Source organism: Anser brachyrhynchus (genome assembly GCF_964034855.1).
Source record: "Anser brachyrhynchus genome assembly, chromosome: 8".
NCBI lineage: Eukaryota > Metazoa > Chordata > Aves > Anseriformes > Anatidae > Anser > Anser brachyrhynchus.
In genome coordinates this window covers 21,512,512-21,529,345 of record NC_137702.1, presented here as the reverse complement: position 1 = coordinate 21,529,345, position 16,834 = coordinate 21,512,512, and the positions used below count along the sequence as shown (strand labels likewise).

Sequence of the window (16,834 nt, the reverse complement as noted above, 5' to 3'; positions counted from 1 at the left end):
TAGGTCCGGGCAAGGGAGGAAGAGGGACATGAGAGGAACAAGAGCAGGAGCAGGTAAAGTGGGGTGGAAAAATCCTTGCACCAGGACACTTATAGGGCAGCACTGGATGAACCCCATTTTGTGTTGCCTGCCAAAGAACAGCAATCACTCCTGTTTTGTATTTCAAAGTCCTCATTTATTTCTGACATTGAGTTTGGACCCATAGCTCAGCAACAAAGACAGAGAATAATAACGGGAAATCTGAAGTGGAAAAAATCTGAGATCCCTGCCCCCACCCTGTGCTGTTCCTCCACCATTCCCCAAACCTCACAACCCACAGCTGTATCTCCCGTGTCTCCTGCCCTTTCGGACTCACCCATCCATCTGCAGCCACGCCAGGCCAGGGGTTTGTGCTGGCTGCAAGGACAATCCTCGCCTTGGCCATCCGGCGACTTGGGATCTGCCTCACCAGCCGTGGCACCCTGTTAGCTGGCGACAGGTCACATTTCATTTGCATGTGATGGTGATGATGATATGGTTGCCTTCCTCTCACCAGAGGGGTGACCACAGAAGCAAAGCCCTTTAACAAAAGGTGTGTTATTCCCAACCAGACTGGGTCGTGGTAGGAAGCCTTGCTTCACGCCAAGAGGTAGAGTTGGGTGCCGGGAGCTGCCGTGCCCTCGGGTCGCGCTGTGATGATAACTTCACATGGCTCCGAACAGGAAGGAGACCTAGCTGAGCTCTAGCAGGAAAGGACAGGATTCACCGGGTTAGCCAAGAAAAACAGTTAGAGACTATATTCCTGGGGAGGAGGACTGGTTGGGAGCCAGGGACTATCAGCCAGGGAGCTTCGCTGCTGCTAACTTTCTTCTTCCCCCTGCCTGCCCTTAACGTGAGAGGCCATGAAGACCTGCTCTCGCTATTTGGAGAATGGAAGGAGACTGTAAAAGAGATGCAGCTAGACTGAGTCTGGGGATAATGGAAATGCAATGTCTTTCTGGTCCGGAGATGGAGGAGACAGTGCATAATGTTTGCACAAAAGGCTGTGTAAAATGCGGGCTGGGGCATGGTGTTTGGATTGCAAGGACCGTCATCACATTTGGCATTCGCCTGGCTCCTTTTCTTTGGGTAGTATGAGCAGAGGTGCCAAGCCATGAGCAGGTCCAGCGTGTCAATTAGCCTTTTGCTTGCTAACGAAGACATCTGAGGCTGATGCAGCACGTGCCTCCATACTGAGACCTTCTTCACCTGTGCTTGAATGGGGAGGTCAAGAATTACCAATCCAAATCCTTCTGGTAGTCCAATTTCCAAACTGTGGAGGTGCAAAAAATCCCCAAACCAAACCATTTCAATTTCTGAGCAGTTCTGCCCGATATGGCAAAGGCAAGGCAAGCAGCTCCTGCTACTGCTTCCAGCAGCATCCGCACGGCCAGGGGGAGCTGGGCCGGCTGCATCCCTCCCCCTGCCATTAACAGGGAGCGCTGGTTGCTATGGGAAGTGCCCGTGAACGATGGAGATGTCCTTTTGGTCATTTTTCACCTAATTTGATTTATGGAGGAAGAAGGAACTTTCCCACGTTCGTTCTGCAGACGGAGCCACTGGCTGAGCTGTCGTTAGCAGCCGCGGAGCCACCGAGCCCAGGCTCGGGTCTTACAGCCTCTTCTTCCAGAAGTAAATGAGGGGAGACCCCGAGCACCTGGAAATCATGCTCCATTAGAGGTTGTGATCCTTGTACAGGAGGAGACCTGACCGGCAGTCTCTGCTCTTGGGAGCAAAAGCCATCCTAAAACCAGCTGTGCTTGGCTGGGGGTCTGGGCAGGGCTTTGGATGCTGAAGGTGATCAAACTGCAGTTACCTAGGGGTGCAAACCTCCTCGTAAGTAGAGTCTTGATATCTTTATGGGCCCAAGCTAAAACCGCTCCTAAGGAAGCTCGTGAGGAGTGGAAGAGGTGGGGTTTTGGCTGCAGAGGGATCTACCTGTGCCCATTTGCGTGGGTCTCGCAAGCGACTTCGCCTCCCCTCGCGGCGATCCAAATCCTCTCCGGTAACTTCTTCCACGTGTGTGCAGACTGACATGGCCGGGAGCCGGTGCCCTGTTTTCGGCACTAACACAGAAGCAAAGTGCTCACGGCGCCCTGGCCTCCCCTTCCTCACATCGCCCCGTGCTGCGGGGGCTCCCCTCTCCATCCCTCGGGGTGGCTGTGTGGGGACTCCGGGGAGCCTGGGGTAATTAGGTTCGTTTGTACTGTACATAGCCCTCATTAGACAAGTCCCTTCAGGAGATAGAGTAGTAATTACACTTATTGTGGGTTCAGAGACCGCCGTCCCGACATCCTCCTTCAATGTCTCCCTTACCCGTAAAGCTTCGCCGTGCCGGCTCAGCAGGAGGGCTGCACGGGTCCCGCGCTCCTCCCTTGCACGGACCCCCCCCCGGCCAGGGGGGCGAAAATCCCCATCCCTCAAGCGGGGCGCGTTGTGGGGGGGTCACACCTCCGTGCTGATGGCCCTCGGCGGGGGGAAGCTCTCGCGGAGGACGCCGTGCCGGCTCAGCGCGAAGCCCTGCAGGGCCGCCAGGTTGACGGGCGGCCCCATCTCCTTGTAGCAGGCGGGCGCGTAGGCGACCCGCTCGCCCCCGTTGCGCACCATGTCGGGGGTCCGTATGTAAAAGGGGGAGCCGTAGGGGGAGCAGGTCGGGCAGCGGGGGTGAGCCCCGTGCTGGTTGAGCTCGGGGACGGGCGTGGGGCTGCCCTGCCCATCCACGACGCGGGAGTTGCAGGCGTTACACGTGCCGGGATGAGAGTGCGTGGGAAGGTCGGGCTCTTCCTCTTCCTCCTCCTCCTCCTCCTCCTCTTCCTCATCGGAGTCATCTTTCTTGCAGCAGTAGTACTGCGGGAGAGGGACAGGGCTTTATGAGAAAGCGCGGGCACAATGAGTTAGAGAGGAAGGAACGGGGAGAGGCTGAAATTCAGCCTCATCCATCACATTTGGCTGCCACAACTTAAGAAAGGCCAGCCTTGACTCTGATAATAAATAAAAATAATTATAAACAAACAAACAGAGTAGAGGTGGGAAAAGTGGTGACGCAGGAGTGGCAGGATGCAGCTGGGGGGGACTCATCCTTTCCCCTGGCAGCGGGGTTTGCATGGGGAAGGTGTTCTGGGATGCCACCCCCCGAGTAACCGCTGTGCTTCCCATCACGTTGCTGCATGGCGCAGACTTTGCATTAACTTTTAAAAAGCAGGAGGTTGTAGCCGGCCGTTGTTGAAAGCCTCCTCGTCTAATTTACATGGGGAAAAAAAAAAAAAAAAAAAGCTCTCCATCTGGTATCGCAGACCCAGCCAAGCCTACACCTGAATGAGCAAGTGCTGCAGATCCTCAAAAGCCTTGGGGGAGGCAGCCTGTGCTGGGAGGAGGAACAGCAGCACCCAGGGAGGTGGGGTGCTGCAGCTCCCTGCCCATCACCAGGGAGAAGCCCCCCAGACCCCTCCTGTGCCAGCGATGCTGCTGGGATCCCCGCAGCCCCGGTGTGACGGGGACGCCCCCGGCGCTCACCTGTAGCCTACAGTAGCAGAGCACGGCAATGATGCACAGTAGGATCACCGTCGCTAGGATTCCCCCGGTGATAACAACAGTTCCCGCTGTCATCCGACCGATTCTCCATCAAACTCTGAAAGGCAAGATGTGACCATGGGTCTTGGGGGCTACAAGGACACGGGGACAGGCATCGCGTCCCCCCGCCACCCGGGGGCCACTTACCCAGGAAAGCGGTGGCCGAGCCTCGTAGTCACGCCGGCCCCGGGGTGGCCGGCCGGGACTGGCAGCTCCGCATGGCCCCAGGGAGACGCCTGTGGCCCTGGGTGGGGGGAAAAGGAGAAAAAGGTGCCGTCAGCTTGTCCCCCTGCCCGCTGTCTTCTTCGGTCCGTCCCCAGCACCATGGTAAAATAATTCACTTCTACAGGGAGAACAGCAGGGTTCTGCAAAAATGGGGAAGACCAACCCACTGGGCTAGGAAAGGATGCTCCAAAATCTGCGATTTCAGCCCAAATAAGTGAGTTGCACCCAGGAAGCCCTGCTGGGCCATCCCGTGCCTCGGGCGATGCAGTGGCTTTGGGGAAGCGTGGGCAGGGCTGGCGCAGCCGCACTTCGTCAGCGGCCCCGCAGCCCCTAATTGATAGGGCCCCAGAGCCAGCCGGGGAGATCTAATTACCCGCTGCCCACGTGGCCCTAGCTGATGGAGGGGGGTGGCAGCTTCGAGGTGAGACCTGCCGACCCCGCTCCTCTGCAGCACGGCCCCAGGCAGCACCGTCCCCATCTCCCCTCCCTCTCCATCCCTCCACGCATCCTGATTCTTGCTCCCCGAGCCCCAGCCTGAGCTTTGGGAAGGGCATCGCTAGGACCAGAGCCCTGGAAGGGGCCAGCCGAGGTCCTCCTGCGGGCTTTGCCCCCCCAGGGACCACATGGAGGGGACAGGGGACAGCCAAGGAGGGACGTGACGCCTCTGCCACCCACCGTGGGGTTTGCAGGAGACCGACCCCCGGCAGGTCCAGCCTGCTGCAAATTGATTTCCAGCGCTCAGCAAGGCACCATACGAAGCCAAGAGGATGGTTCGTGTTTAATTTCCTCCTCAAGCTGCTCTCACATGTGAAACAGGGAAAAATAAAACAAAAAAATCCAAGAAATCGATACGTCCAAAAGCCAGCCGATAGCACCATCCGTCAGCAGAGCTAACAACGGGGACGGACACGCTGCCATTACAACCGAGCTGCACCCTGAGGTGCTGCCAGGAGCTGGGGGCAGCAGGGACAGCTTGGGGACATGGGACAGCGCCTGGTGGTGTTATCACATCCCGAGGCAGCTCCATTAGGAGGGAGGAGACGACAGTGGTTTGGCTGGGAAAGGCAAACGCTGACCTCTGGCAGCCCCCGGGAGGGAGCGCGCAGCGAGCCGGGCGGTGATGGATGCTGCAGGCGGCCGCCCGCATCCAGAAAACTTCATTTCGTGGGAGCCGTGATTTGATTTAGAGCTCCGAGGGCAGCGTCCGATTAGTCCCAGGTCTGGAGCGAGCGGGCAGCCGCGGGGAGCAGCTCCAGCAGGGAGGGACGGGCCCCAGGGATGGGGCATCTGCTGCCCCACCGCGCCGTGGGGACAGGGGAAGGGTCCCCAAGCTCTCCACGCCCCCGGCGTGAGCCCAGCTTCCCCACATGAGCCAGAGGAGAGCCTGGGCGGCTCAGAAAGGGCTTCATCCCCCAGGGTGGGCATCAGGACCCACCAGCACCTAAGCCACAGCTCAATTAAAGCAATATCTCTATCAGCATTAGGAGGTTCCCCTCCTTGGGGCTGCACCACCCCGCGTCCCGGTGACAAGCGGAGCTGCAGCGGGTGGCGTCCCCCCATCCCCAGCGGGGACACAACGCCCGGAGCGGCCGCATCCAGCTCCTCCGGGCGTGCACGCAGACCGCTTGGCGCAGAGATACATTTCCTTTAATTGATGCCGCGTGGCAGCGCAAAGTTACGGCCTGGAAAGCGACTCTGGAAGCGAGCGGCTTCTATATTTATTCCCCTGCCATGCCGCCCACGTCAGACGCGCGCAGCTGGGAGGCGAGGCTCCGGCTCCCGTGCCCATAAAGCAGCCGGCCAGGGGTTTGCTCTGCAGGACGCCGCGCACAGATTCGGGGCTCTGTCCTGGTGCCCCCAGCCCCGAGCGAGGCAGGGTGCTGTCGGCAAAGCGCCGGCGCGGCCCCAGCCCGGCTCTGCTCCCCCGGCTTCGCTCTGCAGCGCGGGGCTAATTCAATGAGATGTCTGCCTGGTAAATTAGCCCAGCCGCTGCCTTACCAGAATCCTCTAACAGGCCTAATTGGAACAAAACAGCAGCAGGGGCTGCCGCCTCCAAGCAGAGCAGAGGGCAGCTCCTGGCCTCTTTTGGGTCAAGTTTTTTTGCCTCGTTTGGGCCAAGCACCCGCAGAGCCAAGCCGGGGCTTTGCACTGCAGGGCTGCAGGTAAGGGCAGAAAGAAACCCAAATAAAAGAGCCCCCCTCTCCCGCTCCGTCCACGGATGGCCCCAGCCCAGACAGGAGCATTTCAATTGGATTTTTGGCTGCAGCCATCCCTAATTCAGAAATAGGGAGGGATCTGGGCATGGCATCTGCAACCCCATCACAGCATGGTCGGGAAAACTCTGATTCCAGGCTGCTGCGGAGGGCAGCGAGAAGAGTTTTCCCAGCAGAAAGGGTTTGGGACACCCACTTCCAATAGGAGGGTTTTTTGTGCTGTGCCCCGTGGTGTCTCAACCCATGTGGGTTTGCCCCAGAAGCGTTGTATGGGAAATTAACCCTGCTTAGCCTCATCCCCCCTTGCTTTTGAAGGGATATGAGGGGCTTCGGGGATGCAAGGTGCCTTGTGGTTATGGGGGCCCACCGGCGTCTGGGGGGGGGCTGTTTCCAAATTTCCCTGCATTTTGGTGGAAAGGGAACAACTTCCGGAGCAAAAGTAGAGTACACGTTTGCATGCATCAATTGCAAAAAACAAGCAAGCAAACAAAAAAACACAACCACAAAAAATTAGTAAAAAAGAAATTAACCGGGGCTGCAAGGCCAGGATAAGGGACGGAGACCTCCGCTCGATCCCCGGGGCTGCGGGCACACCCCGTGCCGATACAATCTGCTCTGCTCCCCAATTCGATTTTCTTGCCACTTCCACCAAAGGAGCGAGCGTGCTGCGGGGCTAATCCCATTAGCGGACTTAGCGACACCGAATCCGTCTTCATCCCGGGCGTGAATTGAACGAGGAGGATCAATCCCGGCAGGGTCACGGTGCTGAGCATCCCGGCGGACCAGCCCCAGCAGGATCTGAGTGAGCACAGCAGCCAGCTCCCATGAAGGTGTTTTTTTGTTTGTTTGTTTGTTTGTTTTTGCATTAAGCCAATTTCCCACTGGCTTGTTTTAAGCTACCTCTGTGACAGCCTCACCTCCAGGCTCTGAAAAACACCTTGCCAGCTCCTTCCTTGCCCTGGACACCAGTGCTCTCACCCTTTCCACCTTGTTCCCATCACTCCCATGAAAACCCCATGCCAGCCACCCAATTTCCAGCCAGATCTGCTCAGCCTCACCACACCGTGAAACACGCAGCCCGATGCACGAAACACAACTTAGGCAAAACCTTTCCTTGCAGCTGCCGGCTCTGCTCCTGCAAGCTAAGCCCCAGGGGAATGCTCTCACTGAGCTTTTGCAAAGCCAACAGCTTCAGCCCCCGGGCAGCGCTGCCCCAGTCGGGTCTGCTGTGGCTTGAAGTCACCCAATTGATTTGATTTGCTATAAAAATAAATAAATTCTCCTGCTCAGCCCCCAGGGACAGTGACCGTGCATCCTACAGGGCAGAGAGGAAAGGCAACGGTGTGTTTTTGGAGCACGGATGGTGCCGCTCCTGGGGACACGCAGGGGACACATCCCCACATCCCCAGGCACCTGCAAGCGTGCCAGGGAGCCAGTGAGTGCTGAGGCTGGGATTCAATTAGCAAAGACATCGTTAAGGGGTAACGAGCATTCAGCAGCCAGGCAGGGAGAAGGAATGGGAGCTCTGTGGCCGACGCATCCCTGCCAGGAGACACGGGGTCTGCAGGGAATTTGCCTCCAAGCAGGGGATTCAGAGGCCCCGATGGGGGGATTTGTGATCTTTCCCTGCTGCCCACCCATCGTGGGCATGTCTGTAAGTCGTCAGCAGCTTTAAGGAACCTGGAGCCAAATGGGCTGGCTACACCTCTGCCTTTGCCTAGCCAGGCGGGTGCCTTGCAGCATCAGGGAGCAGATAACCCTCATTCCACTGCTCCTCCCCAAAAATACGCCCTAGGAACAGTTGCAGTTGTAACCCCACTCCTGCAGTACCTGCGGGTCTGAAGGGTGCTCCGCGGAAGTCCCTTTTCCATGGAAAAGGGATGCAGGAGGGGGCTGACGGGGGAGCGCAGCCTCTTCCTGCGCATGATGCAAGACCTGCTGCTCCGGCTGCCAGCATCCCCCCGGCGTCTTCGCTGGGAGTATAAACAGATATTTATTTTAATGACTCATTAAAGCCTAATCACATTCACTGAGCAATACAGAGAGAGGAGCCTCCCACGTGCAGCAGTACTACAGCCGGGAGCGCTCCGCGGACCTTTTCCTCCCAAAAAGCATGGGCAGACAGAGCGGCGCTGCGGTGGGGCTGGGTGCCGTCCCTGGAGCAGTGGCAACATGGTCAGGATCCCAAAAGACCCAGAAAAGTCTCAGTTTTCCTCTTCCTCCTACCCACCATGGGGGATGCTGTGGTCCAGGGAGAAACCAGGACCAGCCGGGAGCTTGGGGTGAGCTGGGTGCCCACCATCCTCAGACCAGTCCCTGACGGGTCCTGGTGTTCAGGACCCATGTCCTCTCCCCTTGCTTTCTTTAGGGGAAAAATTCAAAAATGAGATTTGGTGACACCCTTAACGGTGGTCACACCAAGAACAGTCCAAATTGGTGGGGAGCCAGCCAGAACCACGCTGCCCTGCCAGGGTGCTGGTGCCCCGGCAGTGCCCTGCCAATTGCCACCAGCGCCCAGCACTGCTCCAGGCCGAAGCCAGGTCATGGTGCCCAGCCCCAGCCCTGCTCTCCTGGGCTAAATCCCAGCAGAATCACTCCAGGAGCACTCCCAGAGCCCCTTTTCCATAAAGCATTGAGAAAACCCCATCCACGGCTGCTTCTCAGGACCACCCGCTCCTTTCAGCCACCACGTGCCAGCAGGGCGAGGAGATGTAAAGCAGCCAAGTGTGAGCCAGCTTTGCAGAGCAAAACCCCTTGTCATCTGCTGGATTTCAGAGCAGCTGTTTTGTTTTCAGGTTGATTTAGCTTGCGGTGGGGCACGGGCTCCTCCATCCTCACCCAGCCCTCGCTGCCCGGCCGGTCGCACACGCAATGTCACACGCGGCACCGAGGGAAACGTGGCATGGAGCCTCTTAGCACTGTCAGCAAACAAAGTGTGAAACGCGCTTTCAGGAAAACACGGGTAACAGAGCCTCGATAAATATTTCATCTCGGTGGGAAGGCAGTGTGGGGCGGCTGGGCTCGGGGGGGATGCAGGCTGGAGAGGAAGAGGAGGCAGCCGGGGCAGGGACCGGCTTGTTTCTGCTTGCCCAGGGGGCTCCTGGGGTTTAGGCACGGCCACAGAGCAGACCCCACGAAGGGAGCAGCACTTGTATTTCTGCTCCTGCCTGTGGCTAAGCTCAGCTGGAGGCAGCGGGCAAGGAGCTTCTCCCTTTCTAGAAATCACTGCTTGGCTTTTCCTACCCCTGCCCTCCATCCTGGTTCAGTTCACGGGTGGCCACAGCTGAAATGGAGCAGCCAGACCCCAAAAAGCAATCCCTTAGTGGAGGAGCCACATGATGCCACTGGGACCCTCTGCTCCCGGGTTTGGGCACAAAGTGATTTCCCAGCCTTCAGCTGCGCCCCGCTCGTCCCCTCCGGGAGCGCCGTGCCACCGCACCCAAAGCGCACTCATAGCGAACGGCTGGAGGATGCTCTGCGTTTCTCCAGGGAGCAGGGTTTGCTGAGTGGAAAACCTCCTGCACCTGATTCCTGCTCCATCTGGGATCTTTCAGCCTGGAGCAGAACAGTGATGACAGCCCCGATGACAGGGCTGAAACCCGTACCTGGTGGGGACAAGCTCGCCATCATCCGATGCTCATCGCCCCACTGGGAAGAGCAGCCTGCTTCTTGGCTGGTCAACAGGTGAAAGCCCTCTGAGAGGAATTAATCTGCTCTGAAAGCCCAGCTCAGAGCCCACCGGACCCCACCAGGAGGACGTTAAATGCTAACGAGCAGCCCAAATGCAGCTGGTGCCCCGGAAACAGCTCCACGTTGGGAGCTCCATGGCTCGGAGGAGCAAGGGGCAAGGCTGGGGGCAAAAACCCAGAGAGCTGGTAACACAACTCTCCGTCGGGTGGAATATTCCACGGCACATCAGAAACCCTCTCTGCTGTAGAGAGGATCAATAGCACGCCAACGAAATCCAGCTGAAAACACTAACTGTTTCCACATGCCCTTTTCCAGGGAATACAATCCTCCAGGATAACCTTAAGAGACAACAAAAGCCAGACCACTAACTCGAGCGCCGGTCTCCTCTAATTACCGAGGCTCGGCGAGAGATAAAGCAGAGATCCTTCGGACGAAACAAAAGCGTTTGGTTTCCCTCACTCGGCCGAAGGCAGCCATCATTTCCGCGCGGAGGCTCGGTGGCGAGGCCGGGGGCCGTCGGGGCACGATTCCCGGCCTCGACGCTTCCCAGACTTCACCCCGAGAAGCGCGGCTTCAGCAGCAGAGCGGGGCGAGCTCACCCCACCCTCGGGTGGCCCCAACGAGTTACGGGTGCCTTTGGGTGCGCACCTGGCTAGACACAAAGTTGGGCACCGGGACCCCAAGGAAACAAACCGCAGCCCCGGCGCTTCGCCCGGATGAGGCTGCAGCCTGCCCAGCACCCCCTGCCCAGCCTCCCTTACCCACGGATTCCCCCGACCCCTTTTTCCCAACCCTATTTTACCCAATCCCCTTTTTTTTTCTTTTCCCCCAAATCCCCGAGCCTTACCTGGGAGCCGGCGGGGGGACAGGAGGGCAGCACCAGCGGGGCGCGGGGAGGAAGGGGAGCACCGGCAGAGGATGAAGATGGTGATGAAGAGGAGGAGGACGAGCAGCGGCAGCAGCACCGAAGCCGGGAGGCGCGGGCAGCCGGGGGGGGCGGCGGGGAGGAGTTTGCCGCTGGACGGAGCCGCCCCCGGCCCCGCACCGCCCCCGGCCCCGGCCCCGGCCCCGCCGCCCCTCGCCCCAAGCCGGGATCCCCCCCCCGGCAGACCACGGGTGTCCCCACTCAGCCTGCCGCACCCCCCCCCCCCCCCCCCACCCCTCCAAATTCCTCTCCATGAGCGCCCCAAAGTCCCCCGGGCGTTCCCTCAGGATGCTGAACCCGTCCTGTATTGACAAAATAAAATCCCCCTCCACGAGCCCACCCCGTGTTTTTTCCTAATGAATTCCCCCCCACCCCTCCCCAGCGATTGCTGGCCAAGCAGAGCCAGCGTTCAGCCCGCACCGATGCTGCGTGCAAGCACCCAAGGGACACAAACACACCCGCACGGAGCGATCCGTAAGGCCCCCACTCAGAGCTTTGGAGCCCCCAGCACCCCCAGACTGCGGTCAGGGGCAGACAAACCCTGCCTCCGTTCCCCCTTTTGTAACCCAGGTTAACACCCAGGCTGTCCTCGGACGGACGTGGAGAAGTTTCTTTAGGACTGGGGTTTGCTTGGCCAACACCGGGCTGAGATTGCAAAGCCCCAGGAGGGATGCACGGAGCAGTGGTGAAGCCCCCCAGCAAAATTGCCCCCCGCCACCACCCTCAGCTCCATCCCAAAGCACACGGGATGCCGAAGATCCCAATGAAACAAACACACGCCAGCGCTGCTCTGGCGAGCAGCAACATCAGCCTGCCGGACTTTTGCTGCCGGCAGCGTGTCGCCCATCGCCGTTTCATTATTTTTTAAAGCAGCGGGAAAAGACAGAACACAAAAGGTGGGATTCACGCCTTTGTGGCTGCCAAGAAAAGCTCGGGAATGGGGGCACCAGATGCTCCACAGCAGGGAAGGAAATGGGGAACAAAGTTGTTGGTTCCAGTCGGCGGGGTTTTACATAAAGGACACGGATCGGGGTTAGTACCACCGGTAAACATAACAGCAGCTTGAGCCAGGACACTTCTTATTTCTTTTCTTTTTTTTTCTTTTTTTCTCCCGGGGGTGGAAAAGGAAACACAAAGCTTCTCGTGACCCAGAAATCGCCCCTGAGGCATCATCGCTGCCTCGCTGGCACCTCCGTTTCCGCTGCCTCCAGACCCCGCGCGATGCAGGGGTCAGAAACCTGCCGAAATCTCACCCTCCGACACGCAGTGCTCATGCATGCAATCGCCTTTCAAGCTCGTGAGTCTCGCAACTCAATTCATGTCAGCCCAGAAAGCCTGGGGGAGGTTTGTAAGATTCCTTCTCCCTGCTGCTGGAAAAGATTTCACGTGAACAACTCCCCTCCTGCCCAGCACGTGTCCCAAAACACTGATGCCCAAGGATGCTGGGGAGCTGAACCCCCAGCTGCTGCCATTGGGATTTATTCTCTTCCACTTGGAGTTTTGCTCTTAGGTAGGTTTTTAGCAGAGCAGCGTCACTCAGAAAAAGCCTGACGGTGCACAACGCCGTCCCCAGCCTGCTCCTGCCCACCATGAAGCCCCCAAGACAGCCAGGGGGGTACGAGCACCCCGAGGGGACACCGTGGGCCACTTATGGGGTTGGGAACAGGCCAGGGACTGCTTGCAGCACCCCAGTACGATGCTCGCTGCCCCTTCTCCCCTTCCAGGCAGCCGGCCCCGCTCCCCGAGGAGCTGGGAGCCAAAGCACAGCGTTCCCCTGGGCAGCGCGACCCTGCCAGCTGCGCCTCGCTCATCGCACACCTCGCTGCCCTGCCGCTGCGTTCGCCTGCGCAAGCACTGGAAACGAGCCCGGCCCTGGGCGCGAGGGGTGCTCGGAGCTGCCCGGCCCCCCCGTTATCAGGGCCAGGGATGTGCCCAGCGCTCCCAAGCCGTGGGCTGGAGGGGAGACCTGCCATCGCCTTAATGATGCATATATATATTTGTTTGTTTGTTTTTTCCCCTTGGGAACTGATAAAGGGAGGTCGTGCTCCCAAAGCGAGGATCCTTCTCCACCGCATCCAACCCCTGGGAGCTCGCCCCAGGGCCGCCCGCCGCGGGAGTGATGGAGAGGCAGAAGGAGCTGGGAGTAACGTCGTTAGGCCAGAGTTATGCTGTCTCCTTCCCAAACGCAGATAAATGACATTAAAGAGGAGCCCTTGTGTGTTTTACAGCCAGAGACCAATGGATATTCCCCCTCCTCTCCCCGGGTGGGGGTTTGCAGCTTCTCCATGCAATTAGGCAGCCGCGTAGCATTAACCCATCGCACTCCCCCAGAAACCTTTGCCCATCAGCCCCTGTGTGTCCGTCTCCTCCTCCTCGGGATGGCTTGGGCTTGGCTGGGGCTGTGGAAAACTTCAAGAAATTAAAACACATAAAAATAACAGCGTTCGTTTTCACTCCAAGCAGGATTTTCTCCAGCCCTGCGGGAGAAGCAAGGCCGCTGCCCCGATCAATGTTAGGTGCAGCACTGCTCCCAAACGCACCTTCCCTCTCTCCCTGCGCTGAACACGAAGCCTAAATATTTGATGAGGACGAGCAGCTTTTTCCGGCCGCTGGAAGGAAGCGCTGCGCCGGCCGAGCGCGGCTCGATGCGGCAGCACGAAGCCAGATCCACAAACACCTCCATGCCTTCCTCCTGCTGCCCGTTGCATCCTATCTGCACCACTGCTGCTTGCCCCCTTGCTCCCAAAGCTGTCCTCTGCTCAGGTGTCCCCCCCCGGCCCCGTCTTTTCCTCTCCTGGTGCTGTGACGGTGGCTGCTGGGACACACGGGGGGATCCTTTTGGGGCTGAGCCACGCTGGGCTCCGTGCCACCCCTGGCACTGCAGCGAAGGAAGAACCCTGGGGGGGCTTTGCCCTGCTCCGCCTGGGGACTTCCTTGGGCAGCGCCGCGCAGTGGCATCGATCGTCCCCGCCTGCCAAGCCGCAGCCCCGCGTGGCACGGCCGCGGCATCGATCACGGCTGCAGGATTGGGTTAGCGGGGAAAAGCCGCCCGTGGGGACCAGCGGCACATGTGGCAAGGTTAACTCCTTCCATCCAGCTCTAACCAGTACAACTGGGAACACCTGCGCTGTACTGGGGACAGAGCCCCTGCTGCGGTCACCAATGGCCAAGCTCAGGAGCCACCAAAGAGGGGATGCAGAGGCGCCAACCCGACCCCATGGGCAGCAGCATCCCTAAATCCCAGCGGAGAGCTGAGAGCCACCACTGCAGCCCCAGGAAGGCCTTTTTGGAGCAGGGCTCTCCCTTTCCCAGCTGCAAAGAAACATTTCAGAGCCACACTCTGGCCGCAATCAACTCAGCAGAGCCGTGGCTGGCATCACCCTCGGCCGGCCCCCGGGTGCACTTAGGGCTCGGTCTCTCTGCAGGGAATCGGGTGAGGATGCCCAGCCCCTGGTTGTGACCCCCTGCCCGTGGGGGTCCTGCAGCCCTCCCGCTGCGGTGCACGGAGCTGCCCCGAGCTTCCATCCCATCCCTTCCTCCCGTGGAGCCCAGCCTTGGCCTCATTTCAGGCTGGGCAGCGGCGGCCCGGCCCCAGAGGTAGCGAGCTGATGCCGAACCTCCTAATGGAGCTTGACAGCAGTGGGATTAAAAGCACAAGTGAGATCGCAACCCCTCCGCAATCAGCTTCTGCCTTGAAAGAGCTGAACCAGAAAAGAAACCTCCTGGCAGCAGGACGGGTGGGAAGAGCAGCGCGCACGCAGGCACGCACGCACGCCGCTCGCCCCGGGCGCAAGCGCTGGGACCCCCCCTTCCTCCTCTGCTCTCCAAACCTCTTTCACACTCCTTCCCACAAGCAGAGAGATCCCAGCACCAAACCGAACCCAAAGGGGCTTTGGCAGCGATTAAGTGCACTTAACTTGCACAAACCACAAGCGGGAAGCTGCAAAAATCACCCTCCAAAAAGCCATCAGAGCCCAAGCACCATCCCCACCGCTGCTCACCCCAAAGCTGCCCCTGCTCAGCCCTGCAGCTGCTTGCTCCTGGCCACGTGTGGGGCAAAAGGGGCTTCTTGCTGCACAGGGAGCCCCCGCAGGGACTGCTGCGTTCGCTCGGGAGCACTGATGGGTTTCAACACGGCGCTGGGGCTGAAAAGGCAGCTCTGGCTCCAGACCTTGTTTTGCAGTGACCTGTGCTGAGAATTTGCTTCTCCCTTTTTCTTGCTAAATGGAAAGAAAAAGAAATCCTTCCAGGTCAGAGGAAAGAAAAGCATTTACTCGTGGGTCAAGTGAAGCAATCTGATGCAGGGCTGAGTGCAGTTTTACCCTCCCTGAACCAAAGATTCCATTTCCATCTGAAAAAAACGAATCTAAAAATAAAAGAAGAAAGGTTTTGGTGTCAGAAACACTTTTTTTTTTTAAAGCCCGAATGACTCGCTGGATCAAACCCCACTTTGTAAAGCATGGATCGACCCGAGGGTGCAGAAGGGAGCGGATGGGCTGAAGCATCGAGGTGGAAAACGGGACGGCAGCGGCAGGGAGGCGGTGGCACCGGGCAGCTTGGCTGCCCCAGCAGCAGGACGCGGGCGCTCAGCCGGCGCCGCAGCACTTTGTTCAGCTGTCGTTTCCAGCCTCCTCCCCGACAGCCAAATGCTTCCTGACAGCCCGTTTAAAACTCAAAGCTCCCATTTACCACTGCTGCTCGCAGACACGGCGAGAAACTCTTCCGCAGCCCACACAAAACCACCTCCCTGCCTCTTGCCTCCCTCTGGAGCTGGTCCAGGTCTGGGGTCATCTCCACACCTGGGGGCTCGGCCAAGAAGACCCCACGTTCCCAGCACCCCAATTTGGCCCCCTGTGCCCTCTCCCGGGGGGGATGAGCCATCCCCTGTGGCCACAAGCCAGGACCCCGTGCAATGCCCCCATCCATTAGCGTGTCCCCGCAGCACACACCTCGCTGTGCCCTGCTTAACCCCGGCTTTTAGGAGGGCGGCAGAGCTGCGCCGCTTTTCAATTTTTAATTTCCTCTAAACATCTCGGTCCTCTGCCCTGGGGACTGCCCATCAATAATCGCTGCCAGCAGCATGACCGCCCCTTAGCTAGGGGGAAGCTGGGGGCAAGGAGAGCAAAGCGGCCCCATCCTGAGAGCTGGAGCCCTTTGTGGGCACACCTTGGGATGGGGGTACCCGTGCTGGGCAGTCCTGAGCCCCGCAGGGACAGGGTTAGCCACAGCTCAGAACACCTCCCCTCCTTTTCCTCGGACAGGTCTGCGGGCTTGGGTCCCCCCAGACTTAGCAGCTCGCTCAGGTTCACCCCGAAGCCACAACCCACGCACGCCCTGGGAGCAGGGATGCAGGCACAGCATCGTGCTCCAGTCCCTGAAACAAGCGGCTTTTTTTCCACTCCCTTAAACAACAAATGTACAAACAGGGACTAGCCAGGCATGAGGGACATGACCCGAGCTGTTCTGGGAGCAGAGAAACCACAGTGCTCGCAGACAAGGCATGAATGGCCAAAATGCATAGAAAAAGCATATAGATACACTGACCAGTTAAGAGCATCAGAAAAGATACATGGGATTGCAGCAAAACCCTATAGCCTGCCTCCTGCAGATAACCTGAGCATGAAAAAAGGGCGACATGCAGCGGTGATAGCCCAGAACATGCTCCCTACCTCCGAAACTTGGCAGACGAGGGAGCTCTCAGGCCACAGGGAATGTCTTCATCCTGCTCAGTGCTTGCTGGCTTCTTCCCACGAACTTGCCTGCTCTCGTCCCGCACAGATGTAAGCTCTCAGTGTCCACGTCCCCTTCTCCAGAACACCATTTGTGTCCCCCAACCCCAATTACAGCTGATATCTCCCCAAACTGACCTCATTTCCGCTGCTGCTTACTGAACAAGAGGAGACACGGCTGCCCCGGCCAGAGGCCATGCGAGCCGTGCCCGTGGGATTTGGGGTTCGCTGAGAGGGCCGGCCACAAGGATGCTCTGCACCCCGCAGAGTCGCTTCATCAGCTCCTCGCCCTCTGGGATCCACCAAGAAGAGGAGATTTAGGCTGAAGCGAGCAGAGCTGTGCCTCGGCCGCCACCTAGCAGCCACCCGACAGCGCTGGGGACACGGCGACAGGCGCAGGCCCTGTGCCAGGGTGCTTTTTCCCTCGTCGCTCTGCTCTGAGCCCAGTCTGCAAGCCACAGATG

At 59.0% G+C, this 16,834-nt stretch overlaps 1 protein-coding gene across 2 annotated transcripts; it reads right to left on the bottom strand.

The window, feature by feature from the left end:
* Positions 1-153: 153 nt before the first annotated feature.
* On the bottom strand, positions 154-10,976 carry FAM163A (family with sequence similarity 163 member A). 2 transcript variants are annotated; one of them, XM_080601607.1, is made up of 4 exons: positions 10,564-10,976; positions 3,736-3,832; positions 3,532-3,646; positions 154-2,865 (listed from the first exon to the last, which is right to left on the bottom strand). In XM_080601607.1, the coding sequence occupies exons 3-4, from the start codon at positions 3,622-3,624 to the stop codon at positions 2,464-2,466; spliced, it is 495 nt and encodes a 164-aa protein (XP_080457733.1). In that variant the 5' UTR covers positions 3,625-3,646; positions 3,736-3,832; positions 10,564-10,976; the 3' UTR covers positions 154-2,463. The 2 variants fall into 2 exon arrangements, with proteins under 2 accessions (XP_080457733.1, XP_080457734.1); XM_080601608.1 differs by lacking the exon at positions 10,564-10,976 and adding an exon at positions 7,857-10,550.
* Positions 10,977-16,834: the final 5,858 nt, after the last annotated feature.